Below are 23,080 nucleotides of genomic sequence, written 5' to 3'. Positions count from 1 at the left end.
TGTGGAATCACAGACCCTGGCGTCAGGGAGACTTGGGCTCCCCATCCCAGCTCTGTAGGAGCCACGGGTTGTTTCTTAGCTTCTCTGTGTGCTAGAGATAAAAACACTTAGCTTACCAAGGTATGGAAATTAATTAGATAATGCATCTGAAAATGCCTAAACATAGCAGTGCTCAAAAAGGTAAGCTTATACATGTTGCACAGCAAGGACAAAGATCGCGTCTATGTGAATACAGGATTTAGTGATTCACAGACTGCTGTTTGCACAATGAGCTCGTTTACCCACATGACGACCTCACTGCATAGATGAGGAAACCCAGTTTTAGCGTGGCTGAGAGATCTGTCCAAAGTCTGTAGCTAGTAAATGCCAGGGCTTGAGCTTAAGTCTCCTGACTGGCAGCTCAGTGCTCTTCCCACCAGGAAAAAGTGGCCGGGCTTGTCTCCTGGCTGGATGCCCTTGGGGCTCCATCCACATATGAGGCATATCCCCCAGATGCTACACCCTCTGGGCTTGCAGCCTCACCACTGCATCCAGGAACAGCCCTGAGGGGCCTCTGGGTCCTGGGCCTCCTGGAAGACTTCTCGGGGACAGATGGGATCAAATGTGGCTGCCTCCCTCCCCCAGGCCCAGCCTTCATGGGGCTTGCAGGGCATTTACCCTGCCCACCCAGGCCAGGAATAAAGCAGGGTGAAGTTAAAGACGCACCACGAGCCAAAGGAAAGCTAGCCTGGCAGGGGGCTCCATTTATTCACATTTATTTAGCACCTGCTGTATACCAGACCCTGTGCTGGCACTGAGATATGAGATACGAAGGTGAGAAAGGTGATAAAACACACAAGAATCAGCTCAGGATAGGTGTGACAACAGATGCAATCAATGACAACCACAACCATCATCCATTGCAGGGGACTTACCATTTGCCAAGCATCAGCTATGCTTATCTTGTCCCACCTCAACATTGGGGCAATTGCCCCCATTTCACATGTGGGGAAACCGAGGCCCAGAATCTATGTATTTTGTCCCAGGGTGGTGGCTGATGCTGAGTATAAATCCATGTCTGTAGGTCTCCAAAACCCGTATTCTCCGTTGCTGGGCTACACTGCCTCCAGGACCTGGGAGTCAGAAGAAGGAGAGCTTGAGCTTCTCGGAAAGAGGGGCATCACTGTCTCAGAGGGGCTGGACGCGAAGGACAAGAGGCTTTTCCATACAGAGAAGGAAGACAAAAACGTCCTAGGCACCAAGACATTTTAAAAAATGAGTACACACAAACCTGGGGAGATAGTCTCACTGTCATGTGCCAATATCAACTTCCTGGTTTTGGTAATATATTCTAGTGACGTACTATGTCACCATCAGGGGAAGTTGGGTGCATGAGACTTCTGCGTGCTATTTTCGCAACTTCTTGTGAATCTATAATTTCCAAATAAAAAGTTAAGAGGAAAAAAGGCATTTCAAGCAAAAGGACCCATTTGAGCAGAAGTCTGGAGACGGGACAGGCAAGGTGATGGCCCAAGAGGGCCTGGCTGCAGGGCAGTGCTGACCAGCCAGGCCTGTTTGGTGCCACAGGGCATGCTGAGCGGGTGGGGCCACAATTCCCAAAGGAGCTGAGGTCCAGGCTCTTTTCCTTCTCCTGACTCACCCGGACTGCCGTGTCATGTGGATTCAATGAGCTTATAGGAAAACGCCGAGCACAGTGACTGGCCCGAAGAAGGAGCACACACAAAACGCACATTTACAAATGCTAGCCGGGCGATCACAAGGATAATGGCCTCCCGGGCAGCACTTTGTAAACTCATAAACCTGCCTTTTCCTCATCTCAGCCCTATGAAGTACAAGTTGTTACCCCCATTTTCCTGATTAAGCCACTGAGGCTCAGAGAGGTGAAGTGACTTTTCCTAGATCCAGCAGCTAATAGACACCGACTAATAGATCTCTATCTTGACCTTATGACTCCACATGCATTGAACATGGGCAGGGTTTGGGCTGTGGATCCCACCTACCTCAAGATTTCTGCAGGAAAGTTCTCCCCATTCTCTGGGGACTTTGCACCTCACCTGTCATTAGCTGGGCTGTCAAGGAAGCTGGGTGAAAAAAATCTTGAAGGTGCTTGAGGGTCGGAAGCCACCTCCTGGCTGAGCATGCACGCTGAGCCTCAGTTTCCCCTGCTGTAAAGCAGGGTCAACAGTATCCTCCAGAGCCCAGGGCTGGGATGAGCCCTCATGAGATGTTGTCTGTGAAGTACTTGGGGAAATATGGGGGCTTCTTAGGGTGCTAAAGAGCTCCTTGGCCACAACTGCTCTTGGGCCTGGGGCCAGAGCAGGAGCTCGTGGGGACGGCAGAGGGAGAACAGAATGAAACCAGGTTTCCGCCCGCCATTTTGTAGAGTCCTGTGGGCGACTGCATTCTGCCTCAAAATGGCAGCGGAGAGAGCCTCCGGAAGGCCAGGCTGGGCAGGGAGGCAGGGCTGATGGGCTGAAGAGGAAGCTCTGGGACGCTTCGGAGATGCTGGACTGGGGTCCCCCTAATGGGAAAGTGATCTTCTTCCTTTGCTCTGCAAAGGGGGGTGCCCTTGGGTCTCCACTGTGTGTTAGAGGGTGGCAGGGCACATTAGAAGCTCCCCCTCATATGTTTCTAGGCCACCCCCAACCACTCCATCATGACCCTGAGCTAGGCCGGGCTCTCCAGGCAGTGCCAGCAGATGCCCAGGGAGTCTGTGCATGGGGCCAGGGACCAGGGCCGTGTGGGGACACGGGCTGTGTGACAGAGGAGGAGCCTCAGAGCTGGGAGCTTCTCAAAGTGTCTTGGGGATCCCATCTGAGCACCCCGCTTCCGATTTGGGAGTCACCTACTGAGCCCTGAGCCAGCGAGGATGCAGAGGTGAGGTCACTGTGTCCTCACAGCTGTGCACAGAGCCAGGCACGGCTCTGTCCATTTTACAGAAGAGCAAACTGGTGCTCAGAGAGCTTGAGCCGTGCAGCCAGTTGCTGACAGCACTGAGACCAGAGTCTTTCTGGTTCAACCCATCCCCACCAGCTTTCTAAATGGGGCTTGGGGGAAGGATTTTACCTACACTTCAGTATAATTTTTGGCTAAGGTGTTCCTCTTCTGGGAAGGGTGCCTGGGAGCTGAGCTTGGCCAAGGGACAGAGGTGGGGAGGCCCCCTGGACCAGGAGGAGGTCCATCCCTACTCTGCTCAGTAAGGCTCACTTTCCCCTCCTTCTTTAGGCTAAACTAAATACTCTTGGCAAATGAATTAAGCTCCTTGGAGAAATATGCTGCACTCTCCAGAGAGGATTCTAGAAATATCATGACAGTATCTGAGCTGGAAGAAACCCCAGAGAGCTGCCAGTCATCTACTCCTATTTTTCAGAGGAAGAAACTGAGGTTCAGAGTGGGAAGTGATGCCCAAGATCACAGAGCAGGGGTGAGAAGCTCAGTCTGCAGACCCTGCCCAGGGCCTCTTCTCACCCTACCCAAAAGGGCGTGGCGTGGGCCCTGTGCAAGCCAGGTGTGTCCTCAGCTCCCCACTGCGATGGGGAGATGACAGAGGAGGGCTGTGGTTTGACGTGATCTGAAGTGACCACAGGTGACCCTGGTTGGTCTCTGAAATGTCAGCTTAATGATGCAAGGAGCTAGCTTCCTGCAGCCGCGCTGCCTGCACCATCTCTGCAGCTCCCGAGTCCTCAGCCGCTGCCTTCTTTTTCTCTCAGGTTTTTTTTTTTTTTTAACATTTTATTTCAGCATCATTTCAGACTTACTGAGAGGTTGCAAGTCCCATATGCTCCTCACTCAGCTTCCCCAACTGTTAACATTCTACCACAATTGCTTTATCATTTTCTTGTCTATTTTTCTCTCTATTACTTTTTTCCTGAACCATTTGAAAGTAGATTGTAGACATAATGTCTTTCTCCTAAATACTTCGAAGTGTCTTTTTTTTAAAAAATAAGAACATTCTCTTACATAATCACAGTACACTTATCCAAATCAGCTAATTAACGCTGACATAATACTATTAGATAATGTACAGACCTTTTTCAGATTTTGCCAGTTGTTTCTAAAATAATATCTTTTAAGGCAATAGAAAATTCCATTTAATGTGCTGCATTTTATTCTCGTGTCTCTTTATTATCCTTTCATCTAGAATAATTTCTCAGACTTTCTTTCTCTTTCATGACATTGATCTTTTTGAAGAGGACAGACCAGTTATTCTGTAAAATGTCCCTCATCTAGTTTTGTCTGAGGATTCCTCATGATTAGATTTAGGTCCTACCTCTTTTGGCAGGAATGTCACAGAAGTGATGTTGCGTCCTTCTCTGTGCGTTGTATCAAGAGGCACATGGTGTCAGCTTGCCCCATCGCTGGTGGCCTAACTTTGATTGCTTGGCTAAAGTGATGTCTTCTAGGTCAAGTTAGTCTTTTCTCATTTCAATTAATATGTATCTGGTGGGCAGGTTCTTTGAGAAGATATAAATATTTTGGTCCCCCTCAAACTTTTACCCACTAGTTGTAACATTCTTGCTGATTCTGGCCTGAATCAGTTATTATAGTGACAGTTTCTTTTTTTTTTTTTTATAATTTTATTTATTTATTTTTCCCCCAAAGCCCCAGTAGATAGTTGCATGTCACAGCTGCACATCCTTCTAGTTGCTGTATGTGGGACACGGCCCCAGCATGGCCGGAGAAGCGGTGCCTCGGTGCGCGCCCGGGATCCGAACCCAGGCCGCCAGCAGCAGAGCGCGAGCACCCAACCGCCAAGCCACGGGGCCGGCCCTATAGTGACAGTTTCTTGATGGTGATGTTATAACTCCATCATTCCTTCTACACCTGTGGTTGCTGACTTGGCTTTCTTTGCTGGCTCAGTGGGCGGGAGCCAGCTGGCTTGGTGCCTTGAAGGCTGGTGCTGATGAGGCCAGCGTGCGAGCTCACCTCAGGCTGTCTCTGAGGGCTGCCATCTTGCCTTGCCTCAGATTTTGGAGCTTGGCTCGGCTCCTCTCTGCTACCACGACCAGTTATCCCTCCACCTTTACAATTCTCGCCATTCCTTTGTTGAGCTCCTGCTGCATCCTGGGCAACGTTTTCAGCCACTGAGGATACGGGACAAAGCCCCAGATTTCAAAGAGTTTATATTCCAATGGGGAAAATAGACAAAGGAGCAACCACATTTTTAAAACAGTATCAGACCAGAGAGGAACATGTGCAACAGGAGAAATAAAGCAATGTAATGAAGACCGAGAGTAACTGGGGTGGGGATCCAGGTAAGGCCTCTGAGGGCATCTGAGCAGAGATCTAAATGATAAGATGAGCTGGGAATGCCAGGATCAGGGAGAAGAACATTCCAGACCAGGGAATGGCAGGTGCAAAGGCCCTGAAGCAGAAATGAGGTTGACAAGCTGGGGGAGATTACAGAGGGAGGGGGTGTGTGGGGAGCTGGAGCTGGAGAGGCTGGCAGGCGTCAGGAAACACAGATCACATAAGGGCTTGGAATTAATCCGAGTGAAATGGGAAATCATTGGAGAGTTTTTTTTTTTTTTTTAATTTTTTGTTTATTGCAGTAACATTGGTTTATAACATTGTATAAGTTTCAGGTGTACATCATTATAGTTCTATTTCTGCATAGATTACATCATGTTCACCACCCAAATACTAACTACAACCCATCACCACACACTTGTGCCAAATTATCCCTTTTGCCCTCCTCCCTCCCCCGTTCCCCTCTGGTAACCACCAATCCAATCTCTGTCTCTATGTGTTTGTTGTTGTTATCATCTACTACTTAATGAGTTTTAAGTATAAAAGGGTGTGATCTGATTTGCCCTTTATGCGTACACAGCTATTTAACAAATATTTTTTACAGTCAGCTCCAGATTTAAGCCTAAATAAGTTTATTTAAACCCAGAAATCTGTCACTATCATATATCTCAAACCAATATTACTCCAATAGAACATATCCATATAAACAAACAGAACACTGAAAACAAAACTGTCATTAACTACCAGCCACCCAAGCCCGAGTCAGCTCTCCCCTTGTTAAAAAGTGTTATGTTTTTTTGTTGTTGAGTTGTATGAGTTCTTTACATATTTTGAAAATTAACCTGTTATTGGATATATGATTTGCAAATATTTTCTCCCAGTTGGTGGGCTGTCTTTTCGTTTTGTTCATGGTTTCCTTTGCCTTGAAGAAGCTTTTTAGTCTGATGTAATCCCATTTGTTAATTTTTTATTTTGTTTACTTACATGAGTAGACATGGTATTCTAAAAGATGCTGCTGAGACCAATGTCAAAGAGTGTATTACATATATTTTCTTCTAGGAGTTTTCTGGTTTCAGGTCTTACATTCAAGTCTTTAATCTATTTTGAGTTAATTTTTGTGTATGGTGTAAGATAACGGTCTACTTTCATTTTTTTGCATGCGGCTGTCCAGTTTTCCCAACACCATTTGTTGAAGAGACTTTCCTTTCTCCATTGTATGTTCTTGGCTCTTTTGTCAAAGATTAGCTGTCCATAAATATGTGGTTTTATTTCTGGGTTTTCAATTCTGTTCCGTTGATCTGTGTGTCTGTTTTTGTGCCAGTACCATGCTGTTTTGCTTACTATAGCTTTGTAGTATATTTTTAAGTCAGGGATTGTGATGCCTCCAGCTTTGTTCTTCGTCCAATTTGCACAACACGGATAGTCCTTGACGTTATAATGTTAAGTGAAATAAGCCAGACAGAGAAAGACAAATACTGCATGATTTCACTCCTGTGTGGAAGACACACAAATACATGGATAAAGAGAACAGATTAGTGGTTACCAGAGGGCAAGGGGGTTGGGGGTGGGCAAAAAGGGTAAAGGGGCACATTTGTATGGTGATGCACAAAAATTAGGCTACTGGTGGTAAGCACAAGGAAGTCTATACAGAAATTGATAAATAATTATGTACACCTGAAATCACACAGTTATAAACTATTATGATCTCAATAAAATAATTGGAAAAAAAAGTGTTAGGTGTTAAATGCTGAGCAGTACCACAGTAAGATTCATAATCCCAAGGACTGAAGAATTGGAAAAGGACTAATTTGCCTACTGTGTGATTCAATACTATCTAATCTTGAATCTTAAATTAATCAGTTTGGGAAACAGTGTGTTAACTGGTGGGAGGATGAGATGGGTGGAGGCAGTAGGGACAGTGGAGGGCTGTACCATGAGGGAGGGAAGCACAGTCTGATCGGCATCCTAAAATCAGAGGCAGTCAGAGGCAATCAGAGGTGACAGAGCCCCCCCTCCATCCACCCCCCACTGCAGTCAGACCCCAACTGGCCCAACCCCTCCATTTTGCCATGGAGAAACTGAGACCCTGAAAAAGGGCAGGGACTTACCCAAGGTCATAATCATGGCTAATCTCAATTCTGCCATCTCTCTCTGTTACTCCCACCCGATTCCAGCTGAAAATTCAGACACGATGTAAACATTAGTCATCCTTATTGTAAAAACGTTATAACAACCACATTAAAAGAAATCTCACCCAGCACCTCACACAACACAGCCTTTCGTTCTTGAAGGAGGGCTTTTGTACATCTCTGGGGCATCATGGGCATTTAGTCTCATCAGCATGAAGATGGGCTTGCTGATGGGCATCATGTTGGTTTTGATGAATATTTGTCATGACGGCTGGGAATACATGGACTCTGGGGTTCGAGAGATCAGCATTTGATTCCAGGGTCAGCCACTTCTTGTGCAATCTTGGGCAAGTTGTCTCTCTGAGGGCAATGGGTATAACCCAAGTGTTAGCACCTCAGTTCTGCACTCTGGATAGTTCCAGCCATGTCAACATAGCCTCGAAACTCAGTCCCACAAAGCACTTGTGGGTTTATAGACTCTGGCGACCCGGAAGTGAAGGAGGGGTGTATCCACCCATCTTGCAGCTTCCCCTCCTCCCTCCCAGAATTCCCTAGAAGCTCCCGTGGGGTCTCCCCAGTTCCTGCCTCTTGGAGGCAACCTTTGTTGCAAGTATGTGTGTGACTTCCTTTCCAAGGGCTGCCGTAACAAAGTACCACAAATTGGTGCATGAACAACAGAAATTTATTGTCTCACCGTTCTGGAGGCTAAGTTCAAGATCAAGGTGTCAGCAGGGTTGGTTCCTTCTGGGGGCTGTGAGGGAGAATTTGTTCCATGCTTCTCTCCTAGCTTCTTGTAGTTTGCCGGCAATCCTTGACATTCCTTGGCTCGTAGAAACGTCGCCCCAATTTCTGCCTTCATGTTAACATGGCATTCTTCCTATGTGCATACATCTGTGTCCAAATTTCCCCTTTTTATGAGAACACCAGACCTATTGGATTAGGGCCCACCCTAATGACCTCCTTTTAACTTGATTACCTCTGTAAAGACCCTCTTTCCAAATAAGGTCACATTCTGAGATCTGGGAAGTTAGGACTCCATCATCTCTTTTTTGGTGGCACACAATTCAACCCATTGCAGTGTGTGTGTGTGTGTGTGTGTGTGTGTGTGTGTCTGTGTCTGTGTCTGTGTATGTGACTCAGGAGTGGAATTTCTGGGTCATGACTATGGAAATGTTTTCTACAGTGGTTGGGCCAACTTTGTTCCCCCCAGCGATGTGTAGAGTTCCTGTTGATCCCCATTCTCACCAACACTCAGTACTACCACACTTCTTAATTGTCGACAACCTAGCGGTTATAAAATAGTATCTCCCTGTGGCTTTTCTTTGTGTTTCTCTGATCACTGTGAGGCTGGATACTTTTCATATGGGTCCTGTGTGTTTCCTCTTCTAGGAGGGGCCTGTTCTCGCCTTTTGTCCGTATTTCTATTGCTTGTCTTTTCCTTACTGATTTATAGAAGAGATTCTTGTCTGAGGAGGGTCTCCATTAAAGAAGGCGAGGAGAGAGGAAGAGGAAAGGCAACTCTTCCGGCCTGAAATTTTGAGAACTGATCCACAACTACTCCTTCATGGGAAATACAGACAACCATTTCAGGTCCTCAATCTCTTTCTGGAATCTCTGGGGCTAGGTGTAATTGAGAATCTAGAATGTTTGGATTTTAGAAAGGTGACATGGTGCATATATTGCGTATCATGGAATGTCTCAGTGGGAGCCTGGTCAGCCGTTAGGATCAAATATTTGAACATTCTTGCAGCAAAACGTATGAGTTTTCACGCCCACAGAATAAACAGACTATGAACAGCCTCACATCAGTTCAAGTCAGATCTTGCCACCAACAGAGTTATGAAAACACTTTCAGTTTGGGGGTGTCTGGGGCTTCAGAACTGCAGTAAGGGATGGTGCAGGGGTGTTGCCAGAATGACTATTGAGAGGCAGGCCCTGTGGTGCTCATTGTCTTTCGTAATCTCTCAATAGCCCCAGGAGGTTGGTATTAACATCACCAATTGTGTGGACAAAGTTCACGGAGGCTCAGAGAGTTTAAGAAATCCAGATCCTGGTATTAAGAGGAAGAGATGGGATTTGAACCCTCGTCAGTCTAACTTCATAGCCCACACGCTTCCAGCTCTGCCCTGGTGCCACCAGCCCTATGGAGGTGGCTTCTTGGCTTTTCTGCTCCCCAGGACTCTGGAATTTGAAAACAAAGTCACCAGCCAAACGAGTGGATTGGGAGGGCGGGATGGGGCTGGCAGTGAGTAGGTGGGAGGTCAGTTGACTGTGCCAGACCCTCATCTCAAAGCAGAGTCTGGGATGCCCACCTCAGACCTCTCCAAAGCTTCCCAAGGGCCTGTCATCCTTTGGCATTGACCAAACTCTCAGTCGGGTCTCTACTTGCTCCAGTTTGAAGGCCTAAAGACTTGGCACCGTGGTGAGAGGCGCTGACCAGAGATCTTAGCCGTCATGGGGGTTCAGGGGCTGAGAAAGCAAAAATGTCTTCCCAGCATTAAATCAGGGCTTGAGCACCTTTGCAAAGAAGGCTGGGGAAGCCCCGTGATGCCAGGCCACTGGCGGGGAGAAAGGGGGGCATACAGAGAGATAGGTCGCTGCCCTACATGATCTCTCCTCCTTGCCCACTCACCCCCAGAAAGGTGCAAGTTAGATCTCCCTGGTTATTTGACAAAGGCTTACCTATCTTCTCTCCATCACTTTCTCATCCCTGAGAACTCCTACTCATCCTCTAAGACTCCTTTCCAATTGTCCTCTGCTTTTTGGAATCAAAGTTATTCCCTCCCACCTCTATTTTCCCCACAGTGCTTTGTTCTGACCCCTGGGATAGCACTTACACTTGATCATAATCAACTCTGAGTACGTCTGTGTCTTCCACTAGGGCAGGGGCATGGCCGAGGGTGAGGAATAAACGAAGGGAGTGAATGAATGGCATCTCCTTGACTAAAGGTTAAGATAGGTGGAACATAAAAGGACTTTGAGCCACCTTGGAAACACTCTAGATGTGGCGTGTGGAGGGGCAAATGGGAAGACCATAAGGCCTGATCACTAAGAATGTGCGATTGGACTTAGAGAGCCCTGAAGTCATATTCCGGCTCTACCTCTTAGTCACTGTGCCCTTGGGCAAGTCATCTCCTTCCTCTGAGCCTTGGTTTTCTCATCTGGAAAGCAGAGACTTCATGGGCCCTGATGGAGATCAATAAGAGAACACAGGCTGGTTGTATAAAGCGGGGCACACCGTAGGCATTACCTCCCTTGCAGGGAACTGAAATTTATTTCCTGAACTTTAACTCATGGGTCCAATTGGCCACCTGGCCGTTGGCAGCTGCCAGCCCCCAGCTGCTAATGACTCAAGGGGGCCATGGAGAGTCAGGCTGAACATCCCCAGTGCCTTCCTAGCTTCCCCTTTGAACCTGGATTGGGGCCTGGCTTTGTTTAAAGAGAGGAGGTGGGCTGTGGGTGGGGAGGGGACCATCAGAGCATGGAGCTGATGGGCACAGGGACGTGCTTGGGTGAGCCGGGGCTGGTCCCCACTCCCCCCAGGAGACGTTCTAGTCCCAGCCTCAAGTGCCACCTGCTTGGGAAGGGCTGTGTTTCCTTCCTAAGATGGACGCCGATGACTTCTGATAGCTTCTGGATGCTTGACTTCAAGGGGGCCCTTCTCTGAAGGGGGCTTCAGGCTACCACAAAAAGGTGTCAGCATCACCCTGGGGGGTTGGGGGATTTCATCCCTTGCCCACACTCAAGCTTCATTCACCCAGAAACTGCTGCTCCAGCAGCTCTCGGAGACTTCGAACCAGAGTCCTTCCTGAGAGCCGGTGGGTGGGGACGGGCCCCCCGGAAAATCCTGTGCAGCCCAGCGGAGTTTCAGCCTCCACTGAAACCCAGAAACCCAGCCCTGCCCTTCGCATGGAGGGCCATGCGCCGGGGGATTTTATTCTTGAATCTCACATACTTGAGTCTCTAGCTTACCACACCAGGACCTGCCCTACCTCCAGGCCTTTGCTCATGCTGTACCCCCTACCCAGAATGCCCTTCTGCCTCCTCACGCTTGTTGAAGCCACCTGATACAGTGGAAAGCGTGAATCTGATGAACGAACATGGATTTGAATTCTGGCTTTGTCAACTCCAAGCTCTGTGACCTTGGGCTGGTAGCTTAATATCTCTGAGCCTCTTTGTCAGTGAAATGGGTTTCATAATAGCACCCTTGTCACGAGGGTTCTGTGTGACAACGGATATAAAGCACTCTGCACAGAGGAAGCCCTCGGTAAATGTGGATCTGCTCCCCCTCCCCCAGAGAGGTGCCCCTGACCGTCAAAGTCTGGCCCAGGGACACCTCCTCCACAGTAACTTCCTGGACTCTCCCTCCTCTGGCTTCCTCCAGCCCATTGTTCATGCTTCTGTCTGCACCTACCACAGAGAGACAGCATTCTAGTCAGCCCTTACACTTGGGCCTCCTGGATGGACACTGGGCTGCAAAGTGGGAGTACTAATAATTTTCCTCTGAGCATTGTGAAGGAGAGTAAAGAATTTAAAACTATTAAAACCCATGTAAGCACACAAGAATCATTGGCGGGGGGCTTAAAGATAATTGGAGCAATTTACAAAGGTAGTTCAAGTATGTTCTCATTTAAAAAACTGTTGTTTTATTTTCATCACTAACATGATATGGAGTACAAATGTTACAGAATTTAGAAAATACAGAAAAACAAAGAAAAAACTTAGTGGTAATGCTACCTTCAAAGATAACTGTTGTTACTACCTTGTTATGGAATCTTCTAGACATTTTGTCAGAAAGAAACGTTGCAAACACACAGAAATGCACTGAGAGTCTTTCAACAACCCCTAGGCATTCCTACCACCTAGATTTAAGAAACGTTTACATTTTTTTGCCATATTTGCTCAGATCTATATTAATAAGAAAGAAAACCATACAGATACTGTTGAAATGCCTTCTCGTCCTTCCCTCCTCAGACCACTCATGCTCGAAGGGTGGTGTGTGTACCCTCCTCTTCCATGTTTTTTTATTTTTATTACACAAAAATGTATCAAGACCCAATAGATAGTATTGGTACCTGTGCTCTATTTTGTATAAATTGTATCATGCTAGACATATTATTCTATGGCTCACTTTTCTCACTCAATATATTATGTTTTCAAGATCTATCCAAGTGGATAGATATGGATCTAGTTCATTCTTTTAACTAAACATTCCAGTCTATAAATATAACAGAGAATCTTTTTTTCTTTTTCTTTTTTTTTGCTGAGGAAGATTAGCTCCCTGAGCTAACATCCATTGCCAATCTTCCTCTTTTTTTGCTTGAGGAAGATTCACCCTGAGCTAACATCTGCACCAATCTTCCTCTATTTTGTATGTGGGTTGCCATCACAGCATGGCTGATGAGTGGTGTAGGTCCACGCCCAAGGTCCGAATCTGTGAACCCGGGCTGCCGAAGCAGAGTGCACGGAACTTAACCACTAGGCCACAGGGCTGGCCCCAACACAGTATCTTTAATTATTTCCTGCTGGCAAACTGTTAGATTGCTTCTAATTTTCTTTTATCACAAACATTGCTGTATACGTCTATGTGTGAACATACCAGAGAATTTTTTGCTAGCATATATATGGAAAGGTATGGTTTAGGGGTCAAGATATGAGCATCTTCAACTTTATAATGTATCATTAGCTGTTTTTCTATACATTATATTTATAAGGATATGATCATTCTGTATATTTTGTTTATAATCTGTTTTTTCCACCTACTATACATATGTGCACACATCTATCACATATATATGTTTGTACTCATTGATTCTGCAAGATCTTCTTGGGTACTTACTGTGGGCCAGATGTTGGGTTTTTCTTGTGGTCTTACTCAGTCTGTGAGGTTGTTATACCTGTGAGGTGAGGAAGGCAAGTCGGGCATATGAAGAGATTCGCCCAAGGTCCCCATAGTAAGGAGGATGCTGGTTTTCAAGCCCAGGCTTGTTCAGTTCCAATCCAATGTTCTTTCTGCTGCCCAAGACCTGGTAGATGGTTCTACCCAAACCAGATGCAAGGGCCCCATCCAAGACCTACTGAATCGGAATTCTAGAGAAGGGACCTGGACATCCACCTCTTGAACTCAGTGGTCTGAATTCTCAAGGGGGATCAAGAAGATGGGGCCTGCGTGTGGCCAGTGTCTGGGGCGTGCTGGGCTCTCTTGGAGCCACATCCTTCCTGTTACACCTTGGGATTTTTATTGAGCTGCTCAGGATCTTCTATGCTTGGTGGTGTCTCGTCTTACCATCTGGTAGCTGCAAAGAAGCTACAGACTGGCACGGGAGCCTGAGCAAGCCTTGGAGCCAGGACCACAGGAGCCTTTGCTTTTAGAGGCGCTCCTGTTACCATGGCAACTGCACTCCGCATCTCATCTCTAACGCTGGACGCCATGTTTGTAGAGCGAGGGAAGGGAGCAGCAAGTTGTGAGCGTGCGGCAGCTCGGATAAGGTTCATAAGAAAGACAGCGAGGGAGGAGAAAAGAACGCAGCCTTTGGGGGACTGAAATTGTCCCTTTGCAGAGAAGGCTGAAGACCCTCAGAGACTCTTTATGCCTGGGATGGAATGTATAATTGATGGCCAGCTGCCCTCCCGTGTTCACTCAGGACTGGAAAAGAGAAAGCAGTTGAAAGCCTCAGGATGAGGGATAATAATGACAGCTGCCATATACCACGTCCTAAGCATTTTACATATATTATCCATGCATCCCTCAAAGCAATCTGATGTGGCCCGTGTATTATGCCCACTGCCAGGTAAAAACTGAAATCTAGCAGGGCTCAGTGACTTTCCCTAGGTTACACAGCTAGTGATCGGCAGAGATGGATTCAGATCACTGTTCTGTCTCCAAAGTCCCCGTTCTAAATCAGGAAAAAAGAATTTCTCAAGTGGTGACTGATAAGCAAATGCACTGGTGCTCAGGGAAGGTTGTGGACTCTCTCCCTCCCAGGATCGTCCCATTTACACTTACTTCTTTAATACTCGCTCCAGTTCGCAGCACGTAGTACACGTTCAGCAAATGTCAATAGAATTGAAAGCAGGTCAGCAATAGACCCATTTCTCAGCTTTCAGGATAATGTCACTCACATGCCCTCACTTTCTTGAGCACGAGAGACAGAGGGGCAGTTCCAGAAATCGAACACACCCCAAAGCCGGTGGTGTTTTGTGATCTTATCTTTGAGTTTCCTTTCAGGGGCAATTGTGAATTGCTGTCTTCACTTCCCCTGGATTAGGTGGTGGAGAGGAGGGGAATTTGATCTGGGCACGCAGGGAGGATGCCATGCAGGTGAACATCCTCTGTTGTGTGACACAGCGACAAAAGAAATTTAAAAAGACTGGATTTCTCTGACATGAGTAATTGAAGTCTTTGGGGGCTGGGATTCTTGAAGCCTTTGCCATCATCTTTCTCTGTGAATCACGTGCTGCCTTGACTCGTGCTGCTATAGCGACATACTGGGTGGCTTAAACACCAAACATTTGTTTCTCACAGTTCTGGAGGCTGGGAAGTCCAAGATCAAGGTGCCAGGGGATTCAGTGTCTGGAGAGGGCCTTCTTCCTGGTTTGCAGACAGCCACCTTCTTGCTGTGTCCTCACATGGTAGAGAGACAGATCTCATGTCTCTTGCTCTCTTTTCCTGTCATGACAGCCCCATCCTCGTGACCTCATCTAATCCTAATTACTTCCCAAAGGCCTCACCTCCTAACACCATCACAGTGGGGTTTAGGGCTTAAGTGAATTTAGGGGAACACAAACATTCAGTTCATAGCATGTGCATTGAGTTTTTTTGTGCCCTCAAGGCCTTCCTAGGTATGATGGAAAAAATGAAAACGAACAAACAGAAATCCTGTAAAATAAGTTAATTAAGATGAACACACCGAATTGCTGACTTTCCCTTGGGTTCTGAGGGGAAAGAAGTCCCTCCAACCTTCTGGGGCTTGGAGAGCCCCATTGGGAACAATCTGGTCTATTCACCATAGCCACCCGACACTTGTCACCTCTGTGAACGAGGACCGTGCTGTCCAACCGAGCCCCCAGGACAGCCTCAGTCTCTGTGACAAAGTAGACTCAGCCCAACTGGGTGTCACAACTTCTCCAAGTCCCATCAAAGACAGAGCACAGCTACCCTCTCTGAATCAAGTTACAGGTTACCGTGTGAGCCAGCACTATGCTTCTTTCCAATTTTAATTGAATGAGAGGTTGTTTCTTTTTTCTTTCCAGTTGTTTCATTGATTGTTCCCCATTAACGACACCAAGGGATTTTTTTTTTGGCTAAGGAAGATTCGCCTTGAGCTAACATCTATGCCAGTCGTCCTCTATTTTGTATGTGGATGCTGCCACAGCGTGGCTTGATGAGCCGCATGTAGGTCCGAACCCGGGATCTGAACCCGCAAACCCAGGGCTGCCAAAGTGGAGCCCACGAACTTAACCACTAGGCCATGGGGCTGGCCCCCAAGGGAGATTTTTAAAGGAAAACATTCACCATAGTCCCACCACCCTCCATCGGGGTTCCTCCTGCTAAACTCCCTGGTTCTATTAGTTGTTAACCCTCCTTTTGCAATTGGCTCGTTTCCCCTCTGGCCTCAGAATGGAAACAAGGGGGTCCAGATGGCGTTCAAGCCAGTCCGTGTCGGAGAGCCAGTGGGGAAGGGGCGAGGGCAGCTCTTAGTTAGGCTGCCATACCTCATCTTGTCCGTGTTGTGAGGGCAGTGGGACAAATGCCATCCCAGGGACCCCTGCCCTGCGGAAGGACGGTCATCTCATTGCTGCTCATCTTTGGAGTGGGACCCATTTGGAAATTAGTCCCTGGGGGTGCGGGCTGACTTGTATCACCATTGGAGGGGCAGGGCTCTCATTTCTAAGTCCAGGGCTGTCTGAGCATTGCAGAGGTGGAAGGAGTTAGGAAGACCACTTGGGTTGTCAGGGCTGTCTGCCCCTTGCTCTTGGGCACTTGGGTTGTCAGGGCTGTCTGCCCCTTGCTCTTGGGGTGGTCGCTGAAGCAGAGGCCAGGGTGTTGGATTCCAGCCTAGCGGAGGAGCAGGTTAAGAGCATAGGCTCTGGAACCAGACGGCCTGGGTTCAAATCCCAGCTCTGCCGTTTTCTAGCTGTGTCATCTTGGGCAAATTACTAAACCTCTTTGTGCGTCAGTTTCCCCACTTTGGGGGCTCGCTGTGAGAATTAAATAGGTTAATTCATCTCAAGTATTAAAAAAAGGGGCCTGGTGTGTAAAAAGGACGGAATAAATGTCAGCTATATCACTGAGCTGAGCTAGGAGGTTGTGATGGGTACTTGGCATGTCTTGGGGCCTCCCCTTTCCCCATCAGAGCAATGGGAAGAATCACAATGTCCTTCTCTTATCTCCCTGCACTTTGGACCCAGGATGCCCAAGATGGATAACTGCTCCCATCAGCGTGGGTTGGAAATAGAACACTAGATGCTCATCTGACTGTTCCCCAAATGTCCACTTGCAAACTGAGACTGGCATCCAGCTGCCCACCCAGTGAAACTCGGGGCCAGGGGCCAGTGGATGTTTCTGGACAGTTCTCTGAACCAGCGCTGCCCCCTTTGACTATCTGGGGCCCGAGCTAGGGCCTCAGAGGGCAGGCCAGCCAGGTTCTCATAGCCTTTGCCCCCTTGCTCAGGACATGAAAGCCTGGTTTGCATAAACGAGATTCATGATGGTCTCCAGACCAGCAGGGCCCACACCTCTCCCAAAGCTTGGGGGCACTGCAGTCCCAGGGGTCTGGTGCTGGTCCTGGAGAGGGGCACACCCAGCCCCTGCCCTGGCAGTGCCCCAGAGCAGCAGCTGGGCTAACTGGGGAGAACGCTGCCCTAGGTGTCCGTAGGGCTTGGGGTACACGTGTGACTCTTAGAATCTAGTGGGACTGATGGCCATTAAACAGCTCATAATTGCATGTGGCAGGGCCACAGAAGAAAAGGCCAGGATGCTATGAGAGGATAGAATAGGGGACTGAACTTGGGCTCCCTCTGGGTCCTGGAAGACCTTCAGAAGCTTAAAACCAGGCTGGAGTGGGGCGAGGGCTGGAGGGGAGAGAGAACTTCGTATTCTGCTTCCATCACTTAACATCGCATCATAAGCTTTCCCCCACATCATTAAAAACTCTTTGTAAATATTGTTTTGCAAATATTTTTAATGTGCTGTGTTTTCCTAACTAATCCTCCAATTGCTTTGAGACAATTCAGCTGTCTCCAGTTTGGGTTTTTTTCACTATTGGAATGACGTGGCCGGAAGCTTTTCATCTCGCACACTGCAGCAGCTCGGAGTACTCCGCTGCACCGAGGGTGCTGAGTATGCCATCTCAGTTAACCCTCACGACAGGCCTGCAATGTGGGCCCTTATTGTTCCCATTTTACAGAGGGAGCAACTGATGCTCAGAGAGGTTAAATGATTTGCCAGGGTCACACAGTTAGAATGTGCTTAGCTGAAAAAAGGAATCTAGAACTTTCCAACTCTGGTGAGAGAAATCTAATTGCTATGTCATATGGTATCCTGGATTGTTTCTTAGGATAGGTTCCCAGAAGTGGAATTACTGGATCAAAAGAGCTTGGTTTGTTGTTGTTGTTGTTTTTAAGGTTGTTGACATATGTACTTGCAAACACTTTACACTGACATTAAACAGAGAAAAATGTGGGGGCCGGCCCTGTGGCATAGTGGTTAAGTTTGGCATGCTCTGTTTTGGTGGCCTGGGTTCGCAGGTTTGGATCCCAGGCACAGACCTACATCACTTGTCAGCCATGCTGTGGGACGACCCACATACAAAATAGCAGAAGATGGGCACAGAGGTTAGCTCAGGGCTAATCTTCCTCAAGCTAAAAAAGGGGAAGATTGGCAACAGATGTTAGCTCAGGGCCAATCTTCCTCAGCAAAAAAAAAAAAGAAAGAGAGAGAGAGAGAAAAAAATATGCTTCTAGCAGGTGACACATGCCACACTCCCCACGGTGGGTTTTTTTGTGGCTTCCTCCCTCCGTGTTTCTGTAGTCCCCCTCTCCACCCTGCCTTACCCTTCTATACAGCATCTCTTTATCCATTGTCCACTCAGTAAGCATTTACTATGCATCTATGTATTTCTCAGCACATCTGAAGGAACCAGGGGCCACAGGTGTCCTCAGCTGTAGCTGGCATTTATCTCACCCCTATATGGGTGTGCTGGGTGTGCCTGGGTGGCATTCCATTGAGCCCTTGAAGGGACCTGAAAGTTTCCCTACTGGCCTTGCTGGCCAGGTAGGGCCTCGGCAGGGAAAACACCCCCCTTTCCTTCAATGTCTATGCCTCCTCCCTCCCCCTGTTCCCCACTTCTCAGAAGCCACTGGGAATCCCTTGGGCCTGGGTGACACAAGAAGAGGACCATTGTCCCATTTCTCAGGTTCTGGGCAAGGTGGCTCTTCTGTGCTTTCATTTTTCCTGTCCTCAGTCTCCTTCATGTCATCCTACCTTGGCATCTTCCTCAGCTACCTTTCTTGAGGTCCTGGCCCACCGGGGAGCTTCCACTTGGGACTGGCCTGGAAAAGCTGCCACCTTCCTGGGCTGAGAGTAGCCCTCCCAACCTCTTTCTTCTCCCGCCTAGAAACCCTCCCCTCCATCCCTTATTTCTCTTGGTCTATAACTTTCGAGAATGCGGGGCACAACTCGAGATGATTTTCTGGGGCACGTAGGATAATTTCAAGTGGTAAATGAATGTAGCGTTAAATAACAGTGAACCACGTGGTAACAAAAGTATTTAATTATTTTACTTTCGATGCTCTGTTATTCTTTCTGATCCTGTCAAAGAGACAGTCTCTGTTTGATGATGATGAGTCTCTTAACATTTCTAACGTGGCTTTATTTTTGGTGAACTTATTTTTGCAATTACCTTCTATTTTAGGCAAGCAATACAAGAAGTCCATTTATGTTTTTATGTTTTCTGATTTTTTTGCATTTCTACCTATGTACCTAATTTTATAAATGGAATCATATCACACATGATTTTTTCTTTTTCTTTTTTTTTTTTTTGGTGAGGAGGACTAGCCCTAATCTAACCTCTGTTGCCAGTCCTCCTCTTTTTGCTGAGGAAGATTGGCCCTGAGCTAACATCCGTGCCCCTCTTCCTCTACTTTATGTGTGGGATGTCGCCACAGCATGGCTTGATGAGCAGTGAGTAGGTCCACCCCCAGGATCCTAACATGTGAATCCTGGGCCACCAAAGCGGAGCACGCAAGCTTAACCACTACGCTACCGAGCTGGCCCCTTTTATACATGATTTTTTTAAGCACACCTTCTTATCTTTTTCTTTCATTGCTTGCTTCGCCTCTCTCTCCCTTCTCCCACTGGCGTGACTCGGCCCCAGGATCAGCTACATAATTTGTAGGGCCCAGTGCAATATGAAAATGCAGGGTCTCTTGTTCAAAAATCATTAAAAATTTCAAGACGGAAATAGCAGAACATTAAACCAAGTCCCAGGCCCTTTTAAGAGCAGGACTCTGTGACTGCACATGTCACATACCCGTGAAGCTGGCCCTGCTCCATCCTTCCCTAAGCCACTTTTTTAATGTACCCATTTTAATAATCTCATGTGTGTTCTTCCACACTTTTCTCCATGCTCATGTAATCATACCAGTCCATAGGAGGGGTTATTTTTGGCCATTGTTTTACAAAAGCTATCTCATATTATATTCTCGTTTCCACATTTTGCTTCCTTACTCAACACAGCGCGGAAATTCCTCCAACTGGTATGAGTCTATTTCCTTCTTTATAAAGGCTGCACGAGACGCCACGCAGTAAATGGACCATAATTTATTCAGCAGTTTCCCCCAATAGATGGGCATTCACTCTGTTCCCAATTGTTTGCTGTTCAAAAAACTGCCATGAATATTTTTATATTCGGGCATCTTAATGCTTGAAAGCCAATTCACAGGAAGGGGTAAAGGTTCCTTTTCAAATAAATTTGTTGCAGCAAAAAAGTGAATCAAATTTAAAGACAAACGTGAAGCACAGGTCCAGGCAAAGGCAGAAACGATGTCTAAGAAGCAACGATCCTGCATCGGGGCCCCGTGAACCAAGGCCTGGATGGAAGGAGGGTGGGAGGTAACTTCTGCTTCTGTTCCTGTAGCACGGAAGTCAGAGAACACAAAAACCAGGCTCCCTTGGGACAGGGGACAGGAAAATGGCACACAGAAAACAAAACCCTTGAGTATATCAAGTATCAATAAACTGGCTTGGCGACAGTAGCCCTTGGAGCTGGCAGCTCCTGCTCACTCGTTCAGTCAGTCAATCAACAAATACTGTGTTGGTTACCCTTGGGGACACAGGGCTGACTCAGCCTTGGGCCCTGACTTCCAGGGTTTTCTGGTCTAGCAGAAAACATGTGTGCCTTTATGCATGAGAAAGTGGTTTGCCAGACCCAGAAACAGATGATACAGACTGAGCTAGAGCCCACCACGTACATACACTTGGACACACTCACGCACACACTCACACATACACACAAAGACATATTCAAACACAATGGTACACACACAGTCACAACCACAGACTCACACACACACCACAGTCACACACACATACACACTGCAGCCAGCATCCCAATCCCCCCACGCCCCCCAGCACACGTAGAAATACTGGAAACCACACTGGATCATTAGGACCGTTGTTATGGGAACCGGGATTCTGAAATCCTAATGTGTGGGCATCTGAATTCTTGTTCTGAATATTACATTAGCATTTGAGTTTATGCTCTGAATTCTGAGTCATTTCCCCTTCAGGGGGACAGGCTGGGCAGCCAACCAGGGAGTTGGTGAGGCCAGACAATTAAAGGCCTGATTACTTTCTCTCTGAGTGATGGAGTGGCCCAGACAGATACTTGTAGGAGAGGTGTGTCTGCAGGGGTGTGTGTGTGTGTGTGTGTGTGTGCGTATACATGCTTATTTGGATATGAGTCCATAGAATGTTCTCAAGTGAGGCTGAGAATGTGTAGCAGTCATGCTCGAGTCTGCAGCCCCTATATCAGTCAGGCCAGGCCAGGCAACAAGAACATCCCAAAATCTTCACGGCTTAACACAATAAAGGTTCACTTCTTGCACAAAATTTGAGTTGGGTCAACATCTGTCTCCATCTTGTAGTTGCGTCCGGAGCCCAGGGCCTCTCATCTGGCCACAGCAGAGAAGAAAGACATGGAGGAGGCTCACAGCCTCTTACCCACATTGGCCCAGCAGTGGGCACACACTCTTCTACCAAGACATCAATGGCCCCAACCTAAGTACAAGAGAGACTGGAAACGTAGAACAGCTCCTTTATGAGCATGAGGAGCTGCCACAGCCTCCCTCTGTGCTTCTGCAAACCAGAATATCATTGCCCAGCTAGAGCTGATTCCTTGAAGACAGTTCAAATCCTGGCTCTGCCACTTGCTGAATGTGTGGCCTCAGGCCATATATCAGTCAGGGTCCCAATAGGAAACAAGTGGCACACTCAAAATAGGAGTTTGAAGGGGGCTTCTTTAGAAAAGGACTATTTAGAAAGGGTAATGCAGTAACCAGGAGCTCGGAGCAGCTGAGCTGTTACCACTCTGGGCCCAAGAAGACAAGACCAGGGAGCTGTCAGTGAGACCCAGAAGGAGAGAGTCAAGGAGAGGTGACCACCTTGAGAGGAATGATGACTTTCAGATGAGGGACACAGCCTGCCCCAGGGATCTCACCGAGAGGGAGCCAGGGGAATACACACCATGACTTCACTCTCCTCCTGCCCTCCTATCTCTGCTGGGGCTCCCCATTGGCTGAGCCAAACAGAAGCCAAAGGGCCCAGGAAGATGCTGATTTAGTCCAAACAGGTCAACCTCCCAAAGCCAAGCAGACAGCGGCTCTGGAGGGACAAATGGCACCTGGCATGGACAACTGATTTCTATTCTTTGAGCATCTCTTTCCCAATTTGTAAAAAATAGATGCTAATATCCAGCTCACTGTGTGGTTGGAAGCAAATGGAATAATATATGCAATGACTTGGCATATAATCGTCCCTCGGCAAATGTTAGTTTCTCAGTGTCTGAAAGCACTTTGCAGTCCAGTGGTTCCCAGCCCAGGATGCGCCAATTACCCTAAAGTCTGGTATGAATTCTTCAAACAAAAATGACTTTCCTATTTTTGGGCTTCTTCTCTATGTCAAGTATTTTACAGGTCTTCTCTCCTTTTATCCTCACAAGACTTTCCTAAGTGTTATTGCCATCAAATTGGGACTCTGGCACAGAGAGGTTAGTAATCTATCCATAATCACTCAGCCAGTAAGCAGGTCTGGTCCCAAAGCCCATGGTCGTTCCTCCCTGCTCTGCTCTGATTTCTGAGGATGTGTGTGCAATTAATAGATGAAGTGGGGGATGCTGTAATTCCAAAGCTTGAGAATTTCCCTACCCTGAAGGGAGGCACAGGCATCCAAGGTCCAGGAGCTCAGCCTGAGCTCACCCACTCACCACGGCTGTTGCTGGTCAATTTCAGGTCACCCATCTCCAGCTCCATCTGGCCAGCACAACACCAGCAGTGCAGACAGCCACACCTCAGAGCCAGGTGAGCAAATAATCTTTCTGAGGTCTACGATCAGCTTTCTGAGACCAAACAGGTGGTCTCCTAGGGTGACAGGAAAGGGAAGTAGACTTTTAGGGCACCAGGGAGGCTGCCTAACTTCAGAC

At 47.5% G+C, this 23,080-nt stretch overlaps 1 protein-coding gene across 5 annotated transcripts in view; it reads left to right on the top strand.

Annotated features, from left to right (window-relative positions):
- The window catches only part of CD6 (CD6 molecule), a 62,804-nt gene that overhangs the window by 26,989 nt on the left and 12,735 nt on the right, over nucleotides 1-23,080 (top strand). For all 5 annotated transcript variants that reach the window (XM_087422846.1, XM_087422845.1, XM_087422849.1 and 2 more), the window contains one exon: nucleotides 22,890-22,958. In XM_087422846.1, the coding sequence (XP_087278972.1) occupies nucleotides 22,890-22,958 (69 nt within the window). The remainder of the gene's footprint in view (nucleotides 1-22,889; nucleotides 22,959-23,080) is intronic.

Source organism: Ceratotherium simum, chromosome 34, assembly GCF_057802395.1.
Source record: "Ceratotherium simum simum isolate JZ-2026a chromosome 34, ASM5780239v1, whole genome shotgun sequence".
NCBI classification, from domain to species: domain Eukaryota; kingdom Metazoa; phylum Chordata; class Mammalia; order Perissodactyla; family Rhinocerotidae; genus Ceratotherium; species Ceratotherium simum.
This window is presented reverse-complemented; position numbering and strand designations above follow the sequence as displayed.